This window comes from Gymnogyps californianus, chromosome 3 (assembly GCF_018139145.2).
Source record: "Gymnogyps californianus isolate 813 chromosome 3, ASM1813914v2, whole genome shotgun sequence".
NCBI lineage: Eukaryota > Metazoa > Chordata > Aves > Accipitriformes > Cathartidae > Gymnogyps > Gymnogyps californianus.
In genome coordinates this window covers 48,270,524-48,284,650 of record NC_059473.1, presented here as the reverse complement: position 1 = coordinate 48,284,650, position 14,127 = coordinate 48,270,524, and the positions used below count along the sequence as shown (strand labels likewise).

The 14,127-nt window shown below is 37.9% G+C and overlaps 1 protein-coding gene across 2 annotated transcripts in view; it reads left to right on the top strand.

The window, feature by feature from the left end:
* The window catches only part of SMOC2 (SPARC related modular calcium binding 2), a 151,155-nt gene that overhangs the window by 63,243 nt on the left and 73,785 nt on the right, over positions 1-14,127 (top strand). Inside the window, exons 5-7 of one of the 2 annotated variants that reach the window (XM_050894770.1) lie at positions 7,621-7,668; positions 12,097-12,147; positions 12,950-13,024. In XM_050894770.1, the coding sequence (XP_050750727.1) occupies positions 7,621-7,668; positions 12,097-12,147; positions 12,950-13,024 (174 nt within the window). Of the gene's footprint in view, positions 1-7,620; positions 7,669-12,063; positions 12,148-12,949; positions 13,025-14,127 lie in introns of both variants that reach the window. The other variant, XM_050894769.1, reaches the window with a different exon arrangement.

Sequence of the window (14,127 nt, the reverse complement as noted above, 5' to 3'; positions counted from 1 at the left end):
CCAATGAAAGAACTCCCACAGCAAATCCTATGAATGACCAAATCCAGAGGAGAAGTAAAAATGAAACAAAGCATTAAGAACATAATGGAATCATTGTCTGTAGAAATTAATTGGCAAATCAAACTCATTGGCATGTGTACAGCCTTTTGTCTTTCATCAGGAAAATTAACAGGTTCACTGTTTTTTAGGAATTTGCTTCTGACCCTGTTTTATTGACATTGATAATAAATATGAATCCCCAGTGTATGAACAGTTGCCAGAGTTGCTATTGACCTTCCTTGAGGCTGACAGAATTGCACAGAAATAGCTCTAAAAATACTTGAGCTCTATGTATTGCATTTCTGTTTGTGCTGCAGCACCATTCTCTGTCAGAGAGCGGAAGAAATAGTTTTAGAAAGCTAACTCTGTAATATAAATGAAGCTGAAAAAAAAGTGGATTAGGGCCTTTGAGGGAATTCACCTGCTCTGATCTACTTCAATCGTTCAAGCACAATATTGATGTTTTTAATAAATAGATGCAGGAAGGAAGACACCACTGAGAAAGTTTCAACAAAGATTATAAAAAGTTAATCCTACTTTTAAGGTCTATCTTGTTTAAATGATTTGCAGAATCTTCTATGCATCTTGCCTGTAGGTGAACTTTAGCCAGAAAGAATACTCTTCAGACTAATCCTTTTGATCCAGTCTGAAAAGTCACTGTGGAATGACAGTCAATTGTGAAACATAATATAAAATGTTCAGAAGCCTTAAAATAGAGAAAAATATGCATTCATTTTAGTGTCATTATTGTTTATAACTGGATGACATCTTCAGAAGACACATGGTTAGGATAGCATTTTTGTGCTTCAGTGTATTCTTGAGTAGAGGTGCTTTTGCATGTCCATAGCGAGGGCTCCTCTGAAAGCGTGCCTTCATTGCTTTCTCTGCAATATCAATTTGTAGCTTCTTCCCTTTCACTGACATCAGTGAAAAAGTGGTTATGCTGATGCTGAAAGTTTAACAAGTAATTGGCAGATGTGTCACAACACATGGCATTATTTTTGGCTCAAAATGTTGCTGAGTTAGTTACTGTACCTTCACTTTTTCTATTTGTATTCATTATTATTCAGGAGAAGCTGTAGTGTAGTTCCAGGTTAATTAATAGATTAATATGAGAATTATTCTATCTCTACAGGAACCAAACCCTAGTTCCTCTCAAAGGTATATTCATGTGCCTAGCAGATAAACTGCCAGACTGCTTCAGCTCATTTTTGGAGGGGTGGGAAGGGAAGTTAGTTTTACAGAAATGCTAAGGAGAAGGTGATAGTAGCACTCAATTTTAATAAATAGACTGCTTCAGGGCCCAGGTGAGTGTGCAGAGTCAGATTTTGCTCCATGGAAGATCACGGGTAATTTTCTAATTGTTCTGAGATCCTTTGGGATTATCTCTGCCCATTTCCTCCCCTGCTTGTATCAGTGCTCTCATGTTTTACTGCTCACCACTTCTCCTTTGTCCCTCAGGAAAGAAGTCCAGCTACAGCAAAGTTTGCAAATAGATTTGAAATGCTAGGGGATTTTGCAGTGGTAGTGGCTAAGGGCTCAGTCTTAATTAAGAGGTGTCCTGGTTTCGGCTAGGATAGAGTTAATTTTCTTCTTAGTAGCTGGTACAGTTTGTTTTGCATTTAGTGTGAGAATAATGTTGATAACACACTGATGTTTTAGTTGTTGCTAAGTAGCGCTTATCTTAAGCCAAGGACTTTTCAGTTTCCCATGCTCTGCCAGCAAGCAGGTGTACAAGAAGCTGGGAGGGAGCACAGCCGGGGCAGCTGACCCGAACTAGCCGAAGGGATATTCCATACCATAGAACATCATGCCTAGTATATAAACTGGGGGGAGCTGGCCAGGAGGGGCGGATCGCTGCTGGGGCATCGGTCAGTGGGTGGTGAGCAATTGCATTGTGCATCACTTGTCTTTTCTTGGGTTTTATTTTTCTCTTTTTTTTGTTATATTCCTTTTCATTACTATTATTATTTTTTATATTTTTATTATTATTATTGTTAGTATTGTATTATATTCTATTTTACTTTAGTTATTAAACTGCTCTTATCTCAACCCACAAGTTCTACTTTTTTCCTGATCCTCCTCCCCATCCCACTGGGAGGGAGGAGGGGTGAGCACCTACGTGGTGCTTAGTTGCCGGCTGGGGTTAAACCATGACAGAGGTCTGGTGAAAACTTTTCATTCAGCAGAGAAGGCAGCTACAGATTTTCTCAGAAAGTCATGTGGTATAATAAGGCAAAACTTTGCTCTTATATTGCAGAATGAAAGCCTGAAGCACAACTGCACCCTTCTCCCATTTCCCAGTATATATTCAAAATTGCCATCTGTTTAGGATAACAGAGGGGTTTTTTTCCCCCAGAAGGACTGTTGATGTTTTCCAGATCACCGTTGATTCCCTTTTGTACTTTTTCTTTAGTACCACTATGCACAGAAATTACAGTCAAAATATTAGTGGGTATACTGAAGTTGAGTAGATGTACTCCTGTTTTAACTAGTATTTCAGGGATGCCATTTCTTCCAACACTATTCTCCCTGGTTGGTCTAATACATTGTCATTGCTAGCCTCATTGCAGTCGCTGCCTTGCTATTTTTTGATATTGCAGGCAGATCTCCTGTAGCGGTGGCATCCTGACACCAGCATGTTTATGTATTTTCACTTGCTTCTGTGTATTCTGCAGGCATGATGCTATAGCTATTTCAAAAACATTTATACAAATTTCTCAGTTTGCGTGTACCAGACTTTTTTCTCCCAGGATCACTTTTGCCACCTTTTCACTTTAGAGGAGAATGTGCACAGACAATCAAGATGGCAGGTAGAGTCAATTGTGAACATGCTTTTGTAATGATTTTCTCATAGGAAATGTGATACCATGGAATGTGTGAAAATTTCTCTTTTTACTGAAAATGTTCAGTGTTTCTTTTCAATTCTAGGTTAGTTCTTCAGTAACTTCAGATAAGGTTTGAATATATGTCTAATCAACTGTGCTGTTCCTAAATTATGGGATAATTTCTTGCCTTTCGTTTTCTCCCAGTAGAACCACCTTTGACTTTGGTGAATATCCAGAAATAGGAAAGAAGAGCATGGCAGCCTGGAAGAACTTGGTTTTTAATAGAGGAAATATGGAGCAGAATTTAGGATGGGCAGTTAGGAGTTTGGTTTCCTGATTCCATCCACTATCTGTGCTTCACATTTACTGTGTGATATTGGATAGGTGAAACAACCTCTAAGTTTATCTAACTGTTAATATTGCTTAGCAGCATAATGTGATGCTTCCTAAAGCTATCTCAGGTCCTGGGACAGAAAAGTGTCACGTGTATATTTTTTATGTATCTACAATAGCTGTATGAGCCATTTTTTGCTCATTGTGTTGTTCTGGTTGCTCTTATTGGAGCTGTCTTTTTCACTAGAGACACAAGGTGTGGAAGGATGAAGGTTATAAGCAGCATTAAAAAATGCAGGACTCTCCAACTGATTTATGTAAACCCTTTGCTTTAAATACTACATCTTTACCTGAAAGAAGCTCTTCTTCCATCCTTTCCAGTTATTCCCACACCAACACTTGGTCCTGCTAAAACACACATGATAAATCTCAGATTGCCATTCCACTCCATGGAAATAATCTCCACTGTTGCAGGAGCAGTGATGAGAAGGAGAGTAAATCAAACACATTCCCCTGACAGCAATAAAAAGAAAGCTCCTTAAAAATGATGAATGTCTCCCAATACTTCTACTAAAGAACACCAGACATAAAAAAAGACATTTTTACAACTCCCCATCTCTGTTATCAGCGCTGCAGGGAACTGCAGAAATTCCATAGACACAGAGTCCTGGGAAATGGGGCAGAAATTGAGAAGCAGGTGTTAAATTATCATTGGAAAATACAGCGTTTGCCTATTGTAGGGTTTTTATGCCCTATTAACTATTCTGGGCTTCTGCCAGTGAGATTGCAGAGGTATGGAGACATGTTTTATTATTCTGTGAAGTAGTTTTGCTACCTTACAATTAAGATAGCATGATCATCTTTCAAGGCCAAAATACAAGTACCTTTAAAAATTCAGAACTCTTCCTGTTTGTATAGTATTATCATCAGATAATATGATGAAAATGAATATGTTTGGGAAGGCAATGAACTTTTAAAATTTACATTATATTGCTTTTGTTAGCTGCAAAAAATATCCATCCTTGAATCATCTAGATCTTCTGTCCCCATACATAATACTTTCCCTATACATACACAGTCAGACACACCCATATGTGAGATAAAGAACAGCATGGAAAGTTTACTTTCCTGTTTCTTGATATCTGCATTCAGTGATTACGTATCAAATATTCTTCAGTAGGAAATCAGAAATCATTATCTAAACTAGATAATAATAGACTTTCACCTTCTCTTTTAAAGCCCAGTCACGTATGATCAGAACTATAGAAAATGGATATGCTAAAATCACAAACCACAAAACTCACATCACGTTCCCTGGAAGATTTATTGTGCCTCAGAAGTTAGAGTGAAACTGGGCAGAATTGTGGGGTTTACAATAAACTAAGGCTTGAATATTTCTGTTTTTTTTTTTTTAATTCATCAGAATCATAAATGGATAGATGGCTAAGCACATTACAAGCTAGAATGGTACTAAATTTTTCTTGTTAAAATAATGCTGCTGAATCTAATATCCCTCCTTGCCCTCTCCTGTTCCACAAATGTATTTATGTGGTGATCTGGTTGCTTACAGTGCACTGAAAACTTGGAAGCTGATTGTATTGCCTAACTTTTATATAAGTTGCTATTTCTGTTTCTTGCCTAGCTGAAAATGCGAGCATTCGTCGTGAGTATTGAAGATACAATTTCCTAGAAACCTGCAAATGCAACTTCCTGTCACCATTTAAGCTAGAACTGCTTCTACCTTAAATTTGTTCAGAAAATGGTAGAAAAAACTGATACAAGCTCAATAACCCCTCCTCACCTCCAACTTGGAGACAACAAGAAAAGTTTCTGCTGCATAAATTGAAAATTTCAGGTGAAACTATGTGAAGGGCGCAGATTTCCCTTTGTAGGAAATTCTGTGAATATTTTTGTTAGCTTCCTAAGACTATTAAAAAAAATAACGTTAGCCCAGTGAATCTAATTTTCCTAGGATTTATCTAATTTCATAGTGAAATTAGATTCACTATGATAAAGTTAGCCTTTGTGAATGCCACTCTCTTCCTCCATCCATCAATTTTCCATCAAAATTTCAAGTAAAAAAAAGCAAAGCATAGAAAAAAGAATTCGATTCTCCCTGACTGTACATGAATATCATATAGTCATTATTTCTCACCATTTCACATACAGATGGAGTAATCTGAAGGTATCTTAGTGTTAATGAAATCTGGAAAGATTTTTCTTCTTTTGGTTTGAGATGTGGAATACTATATAAATTTCACCAGTGTGTTAAATCACTTAGGTATAAACTGAATGTTAAGTTCAATTTATAATAGTGGTTCTGAATGTACATAAAGAGACAACACTGGTGTCAAACTGGGGCTTTACTTAACACTCTTTTTAGTGCAAACGGGCTATCAGTGGCAGTTCATCACACACATTCCCCATGCTGAGACCTTATTTCTACTCACAAATCAGTGTAAAATGCTCTAGTGTGGATGAGTCAGACCTAAAATCTCTGTATTTGCAAGAGAATTATAATTATACACCTGTGCATCAAAATTAAATTGAGAAACTACAGTTAATTGTAACTGGAAGAAATTTGAGGAAAGATTGGATCACTGGTATTTAGTGCAATTAGAAAAACCTGTAATTTTGTATGCAGTACTTCCTAAAACTGGAACATCTTATTTGAGTTCAAGCTGAGCCTCTTATCAAATTCAAGCCAAGCACCAAAAAGCTCAAATCTTCTGGCTTCAGCTAGCATAAATGCAGGAATCTGCCTCCTCTTCAGAGTGAACAACACGGATTAATATTGCAGTCTATTTAGAGCAAGTTATCCCAAACACCCTTGGATATAATTCCTACAATGATAATGACTTTATTTTTCCTGTCTGAATTAATACTGATGCATCACTAACTATATGGAATTTCTGGTGATTCAAAGATAATACAATAAAAATACACTACCACCAAAAAAGAAAACAAGTCTAAACTAGAATATTTTTGATACGGATGTATAAAAGCTATATTAAAAGCTGAATCCTTCAGAAGGTAATACCAGCTTGGCTGCATTGTCATGTATTCTTTTAGGGAGGCTTTAAAATCAACATGCCAGATTTGTGATGTTAGCTGTCTTCCCTCTGGCAGACTCCTGTGTCTAAACTTCATGCTGAAGTAACCATCAATTCAGCATGGTAAACAAGGCCTGTGATTTAGTGGGTTCTCTTATTCAAATTGTCCTTTTAGAACAGTTTTATTGTGCTGCAAGGTTTGGGGTTTTTTGTTTGTTTGTTTTAAACCAGTGAATTTATTTATTCCAGAGGGAAATAAATTAAGAAAATTAAGGCAACCAAATTATTTCACACACTTCCGAGCATGTCAGATGTGGGGTTTTTTTTTCATTAAAGCAGGTGTACGTAAGAAGAGACTGTGTGGTAAGAATTGATAGACATTATACTTCCTAATTTTTGATCACTGCATGTGGCTCTTCAGAGAGAAAAATACCACTTTTAAAGGTGTTTTTTTAACACAGCTGAGATAGATACGTCGGTAAGAAGTGGCTAGGAGTTAGAATCATGCAAAAGGTTGTAATAATGAGACATAAGCAAGAAATAAGGAAGTATTTCTCTTTTAAACCCTAAGGACAACTACCTTCTGTAAAAGCTACTAAGAAAACCAGTAGATTCTCCATTTCTTGATGACTTGAAATCAAGATGGGATGCTGGGTTGGGCTGGAGTCCAGGCTGGTAGACTAAGCTGTTAAAACCCATCTTGTGCACACTTAACTTCCCACCACTGCTGTCTCCTTTCCTAAGGGCCACAGCTCTGGGGGCGTCTCCTGCAACCAGCTCAGGCTCAAACTCAGAATAAGGCGCTGTCCCTGCCTCCCCCAACACACACACACTTTTCCACAACAGCCCGGGGAGGGCTTCGTATGAAGTATTTAAAGCAGAAAGGGGCAGTTCTTAATTTGAGCCAGGGCTGGGCTAGAGGCTGAAGAAGCCCCTCAGAGCAGCTGAGGTGAGCGGGCAAGACTCTGTGTGTAGGAAGGGTGCTGCCCTGCACAAGGGACCGTGAGGGAGTAGTGCCGGGGTGATGCATCTTACTGCAGGACCTGTCCTCTCTGGGTCAGTGGGGAAGGGAGACGGTGACTCTGCAGCACATGAGCATGTTCTTGCACTTGTGTCTATGTAGTGTTTAATGTTATCTCTTTCTCAGGTCCTGCAGTGGCCAAGAAGTAGCATCTGACAGTAAATCGATCGTATGCAAATGCCGAAGTCAGGCAAAGCTAAAATCTTTGGTTTGCAAGGGAAGAATTTGCTGATATTTATTGCTGTAATAAACAAAAATGAATCATTAAACCTGAGTTGTGTTTCTTAGAAAACATACTAAAAGTGAAAATAATATTTTTCTGGTTAATTCCTTTTTCCAATTGCAGGTTCAGTGAGTGAGAAGCTGCCACAACGAGAAGGTGCAGGAAAAACAGGTAAATATCTTAGTTGGGCTTTAAATAGAAACTAAAATAGCTGTGGGATACACCACTGTGATTTTCCATAGGTTTAAATTATCAATATATATTCATCAGGTATTATAGCTGCACATATTATTATGCATACATGCCTACATGCTATTCATTTTATGTCTGCATTGTAGATATTTAGTAAACTTCTGAGTATAAACGTATATATATATGTATGCATGTATTTGTCTATATATGCATAGACATGTTTTTCTAGTCTCAGCCCTACAGACTTTGCTGTTCTGTGCTGTTTGGAAGATAACTTTTCTTCCCATAGCTATACTCTGAAATATTTTCGCATATTGTTTGCTTGCCCTGGAGGACAGATTATTCTGTCTGTTTGGTAAAGACAGCATTCTGCAGTCCCAAAATCTCGGGAACGGGAGTCCTCACTTTATTTCCATAGCAATCAGTGCTTGAGTCATCTTGGACCCAGCACTTTGCTCTATATTGTGATTAATTCATCTAACGGCTTACATTCATGGCCAGATGATTGCTGTTGTTCGAGATAGATCACGGTGTATATCTTGTTGGCAGGACAAAATCTGATGCGACTCCATCATAGCTGGTAGATTTAAATGAGGGAGATGTCTATGCTTTGAACAAAATTAAAGCTTACACTTTCCAAACACTTAAGAGAATTTTAAATTCAGCTGAAAATAACATATTAAATGATGCTGTCACTTACACTGGCATAAATTAATTTTAAAGAAGTTACTCATATTCATGCTAATGTTAATGACTATCCATTTGGTGCACTGTAAGTATAATTTATTTTTTTTACAGGAACTTTTACAGCATTGTAATATACCTGACATTTAAATAAAGTATTGCACTGTTAGGTTAAGAAAATCAGTATTTCTTTAAAGGCTAATAATTACAAAGTACTGGAAATTTGTTCCTTCATGTATTTCCAGACAAATTATGGATTCCACTAACCTTAAGTTACCTATTTGCTTTAGGTCAGGACTTTCATTTTCAGCTTTGAACTGAATGAAGTATCCTGTATATAAAACTTGTCTGGAATCCTTTATTTTTCTTTGTGACTGTGGCAGCTGAGCTGCTGAACCCTGAATGAACAATCATAGAACAAGGAACTTAAATGAACACAATTTATCAAGTCTCCCTTTGCATCACATATATTCGTGTCTAAAGTGACACGGTTGCATTTTACTCACGCCCTGTTTTTCCTTCTCCAGCGCAAGCCTGCAGCACGAAGGGCTGCTGACCTGGTTCCCAGGTGGTCCCTGGCTCTTCTCAGATGCTGCTAACTTCCTCTCCCCACCCTTCTTCCAGCCAGTCACTGCCTTATGCTTTAAATAAAGTCATGTTGTCAGAGACATCACAACCTCTTTAGAGACCATCACAGAGTAGTGAACAGGATGAGCTATCTGAGTTAAAGAGCTATGCTTCGGCTTCACAGTCAGTGTAGTAAAAAGTATTTTGTAGCTCAGCTTGAAAGGGCACAGCAGTAGTTTTTGAAATAACCATGAAACTCCCTGCTCGTCTTTCCTCTGCATGTTCCTGTGGACTAACCAGGGGTGCCTGGATGGGGGTACCTGCCCGTATTGTAACCCAGCAAGCTTAGGCAGGTTCACGATGTTCTCACTGCTGCAGAGGATGTGCTCCAGACCTTCAAGTGTGGTCTTGAGGACTTTACTCAAGAGACAGCATAGACTTAGCCTGAGACAGTCTTTTCTTCCAAGATGTCCCACAGAGACTCACAGGAGAAGATGACCTGGCGGGCCGTATCTGTTGCAGTTTTGCACCTCGCTTTCTCCGGGTATTTCAATACTGAAAGAAAATTTCCAGCTGCAGATTTTGGAGGTCAGGAGCTCTGTTTGCATGTTTGCAAATTTGCACATTAAACCGAATAGGAATAAAGGTTAAAAGATAATTCCTAAAGTATCTTCCTTGGCCCCGCAGTTCCCTCCTCTATCCAAGGAAAATATTCAGACTATCTGAAAAGCACAGGTGTCAGAGATGGGATCACATCCCGTTTTTCTCATTCTTAGCTGACTGCAGGACTATGCTCTTGGTAACTGAACTCTGACAGCAAACAGAATGGTTTCTGTTTAAATATATGCACATATGGACTGGTATGCATGTGCCAGCCAGGAAGACCTATGCAATTAACCTGAGAGGTATCTAATTAACATGAAGATGAATTGCTCTACAGTTGTGACTGTCTATTGAATGTTGTTTTGAACAATGAAATACCACATGCCTCTTCATTCTTAACACAAAAGTTTTTTATGAAAAGATGACGTACCTGACAGACTGCAAACAGAAAATTAATGCAGGTGTCTTCCTGCAGATCAGGAGCTGTTGTAGGTCCTCCAGTTCTGGAGAGAAGTTAATACCTTTTAGATTACACAGGTATCCTGTACCAAATGTTTTGTTCATTGATGACCAAAAGCAAACCTCTTTCTTTCTTTTAGGTGGGGGGGGACCTGAGGCCAGTTTTTTGACTCAATCATTAAACAACTGTTGAATTTAGAAAAAAAAAAAAAAATTATAAACTGTTTTAAATGCTGCTTGAACAAAGTTCAAGAGACTAATTTTCATTGGTCTGATAATTGCTAAGTTGCAGCATTATATCTGAATTTCAGGTAATAACATAAGATCAAATGTGTCACAAACTGAAATTGTGTACCAGAAGATGATTAGAAAAATGGCATTTAAACCCAAAACTGAGTTTCTGGCTGGGCTCTTGGTAATATTTACCTACCATAAGCTACCCTCTGAAATTCTGGGTTTTCTGAATCACATGCTGATTGATGATCTAAATATATGTCTTGATTCTTAGTACGCTAGGATACTTGATGGCCTCTCTGAAATTAATCAATGGTCTTATTCCACCACCCAGAGGACACCACAAAAATGCCAGCAAAACTAATGAGAAGTTACAGTCTGTTATGGCACTGGAGCAAAGTATCCTGTCATTGCGTGGACATGAAGAATGAGCATTCTTAAAAGAAGTCTCCTTATGCTTTGGTTAAAGGATTTTGCAGTGAAAATAAGTTTCTATTGCTGCTGCTTTGGTTTTGTGAAAAGCATGGAGGTTAGTGTTCCATGGCTGCAAATTTGGTTTCACCTGCTGTCAGTATTTACTTGGTATCTGTGTTTGCTGTGAACTAGGCTGTGGCCTCCAGAGGCGAAGGTCAGAGTGCCTCCAAATCCTCTGCATGATTTGCATAAAGACAATACAGATTTACAAAAAAAACCTGTGATGGTGACAACAAAGAGAACAGGAGGAGGCTGTTCTGAATTGCAGTAGCAAGAAGAAATAGAAACAGTTTTAAGGCTAGTGTGTTAGCCTTAAAGCTGCTGCTCACTGTTACCCCAGTAGGGGTACATGCAAGAGGAAGCTTCTCAGTTACCTTTGGTTCCAGCTTCCATGAAAATGCCAGGAAAACAATCTGGAAACTATGTTGGTCTAAGGTCCAGTTGTGAAACTGCAAGAAATGCTAATAAAACCCATGCATGGAAGATGCTGTTTACTGCGGGACACCTTGGTCTTGGAGTTAGCTCCATGCTACAGGAAACAGCAATGACTGGAAAATATGTACTAGCAAGGCCTACTAAGTCATATTTACCCCATATCTGCAATAATTTTAAATAATGAAAATGTAATAAGGTAAAGATGGGTCTTTGGGTACTGCTGTTTCTCACAGAATGCTAACTTAAATCATTTTTCGTATTGAATTTTTCTTTTCCAGCTCTACTTCCACTGTGTTTTACTGAACCTAAAATTACTCACATCCTCTTATCACTTCTGTAAATTTTCCTCCCTCTTTTCTTGCAGTAATGATTGGTAGTGGATGGATGGAGATGGCTCACCAGAGGATAAGAATTATGCAAACAATATTCTGGTTCTTTAATCTGTGAATCTTGCTTATAAAACCAGCTTGACTGTTAAATAGATCCTGCTGTGCCGAAAGAAACTTTCCTTTCATTTTAAGGTGTCAACATGTCTGCAGCCACTCATTCACCACAGACTGCTTTTGCTTTCACAGGTCTTACCCCTTCTATACATTTATTTAATTACTTCTTTAGAAATGATGATTTGACCAGTTATAATCTATAGGTATCAATGTGCAGCCTTAAAAACGAAGAGTTACTGTCCAGGGAGCAACCTGATCACTTCATGCCTCATCAAAGACCCTGCAATCATTTCATCAGCCATAACCTCAAAAGCCATCCATTTATAATCCATAGTCTGTAGATGCAATATATCTATGCTGTGTAGTACCTATAAATAATGTTTAAATTATTGTTTGTTTACCGGCCGGGGCTATGTGCAAATCATTAGTATCAATCACGTATGTACACTTATTTAGCTTACTCTCATAATTGTAGTCTCCTTGCAAATCTTTTCCATTCTGAATTCAGATGATGCCTCAGCTCCCGCGCTGGAAACTCAGCCTCAAGGTGATGAAGAAGGTGAGCATTGACAGGAACTTAACAGTGCGGTATTAAACTATGCAGTATGGACCGTATACCACAACGTCAAATGCTACCTTAAGAGTTAGGGCAACTGCTGGGGCAGTTGCAAGAAATTGCAAGAAATTGAAAGCATCTGTACCTTTTTCCAGATAAAGACAGCAAACGCAACAAAGTCTTTACTTACAAGTAACGAATTTCGTGTGATAGTTTTGAGATGACACTGTAGCTATGGAGTCTGACATTAGCAATTTTAATTGTCACTGCTCAGGGTAGAGACAGGTTTTAAACTTGAGCGAGAGTGCAGATTAAAACTGTATGGTGGAATAAGGAAATTAAAGGGTAAATTATGACCTCAGCATATTGCCTAGTAATATTAAAGTTGATGTTTTGTCAGGCTTATTTGCCTCTGGGGAAATTCGGTGCTCTGTAAATGGAAAGCTCAAGGCCTACATGCAATGGTAGTCCTATATTGTGGCTGCCTTACCAATCACTGCAAATCTCACAGAATCTGATCTGAAGATATTACATATTTTGGGTCCACACTGGGAGATTTTAATTCTGGTTAAACATAATTTTAGTCCAAAAGTATTTTTTTCAACCTTTTGTATGAATGGTATAAGGAAGGAACTATTCATGCCTTTGCATGAATAAAGGTTTTAACTGTCCTAATACAAACCAGTGTGCCCTTTTCTTTTTTAGATCCATGTATCTTTAAAACTAGCCACTTACTATTCAGCTACTAGTAACTTAAAAAAATTTGTAACATTTACAAACTTTTTTCTGTTGTTTTTTTTTCTAGATATAGCTTCTCGTTATCCTACATTATGGACTGAGCAAGTAAAGAGTAGACAAAACAAAACCAATAAAAGCTCAGGTAAGAAACTTATCTTGTCCTTACTTTGCAAAGCTCCTGTGAAGACATGCATTAAGCCTTGTTAAAACTGAAGCCATTTAAGTGAAAGCCATTTTAATAACCATTATGCTTCCACTCTCATCATATGATAGCGACTTAATGATATGCGTTGTGATGGTTTTGTAGGCTCATGCATCATTTTTTCCTTTTATATGGAAATATTTTTGGCCAGGCTTTACTAGGTGTAAATTGATATTACTCCACTAAAGTCTCTGTCTCACATCTGTTTGCATCTGTGAGTGGATCTGACATTTATTTTTTGCATCCTCTTTAATTCTCTGCCTCTTTGTTATCTACTTGTATTTTCTTTTTTGTTTGGGTGATGTGTAGCAAGAAGGTGCTTGGAAAATGACAGTGTGGGTTACACGTGTTGGTGGTAAATCTTAGGAGGCAAACCTCAAAAGAAGCAAACTCCCACCAGAAGCCAGTTGTCAGTCACCAGAAGCCAGTTGTCAGTTAACAAGAAATTGGAAATACAGTGTTACCTGCTTTTTGCTACACCACTCACCTGTTATTTACAGACTGATTGCCAGTTTAATGTGAATTAATTATGTTGCCTTTTTTATAATTGTTGAATTTTGGCTTTACTTTTTTTCACCACTCTTCAGAACTGAGCTTTGTAAACCTGGACTAGGAATGTCAGGAGAATGTCCTAAGACTGAAGCCTCTAAAATATTCAGATACATTCAGTGCTTTGGAGGACTATAAGTTTTGATGCCTTCCTCACTGTTCCTTCTTTTCGGTGCAAGAAACTTTACAGAATCTTCTTGAGTTTCCTGGTTTCTTTTTCTCTGGAAAAATTTTTTAATTTGAAAGGAAACATTAATGATACAGGGTATGATTCAGTAAATCACCCAAAGGCACACTTCAGATCCAGTGGAAATTGAGGTTGTGCTTTACATTAAGTACTGTGCTTAAGTATTTTACTGAATTAAGGCCCAAAAGGATTTAAAAAGACAAGTAATCATCATAAGAAAGACAGACAGACATATCCTTACTTAGAGGCTTACAGATTCCTTCATAGAAGCTATTTTTAACATCAAAGAAATAATTATTAATACTTT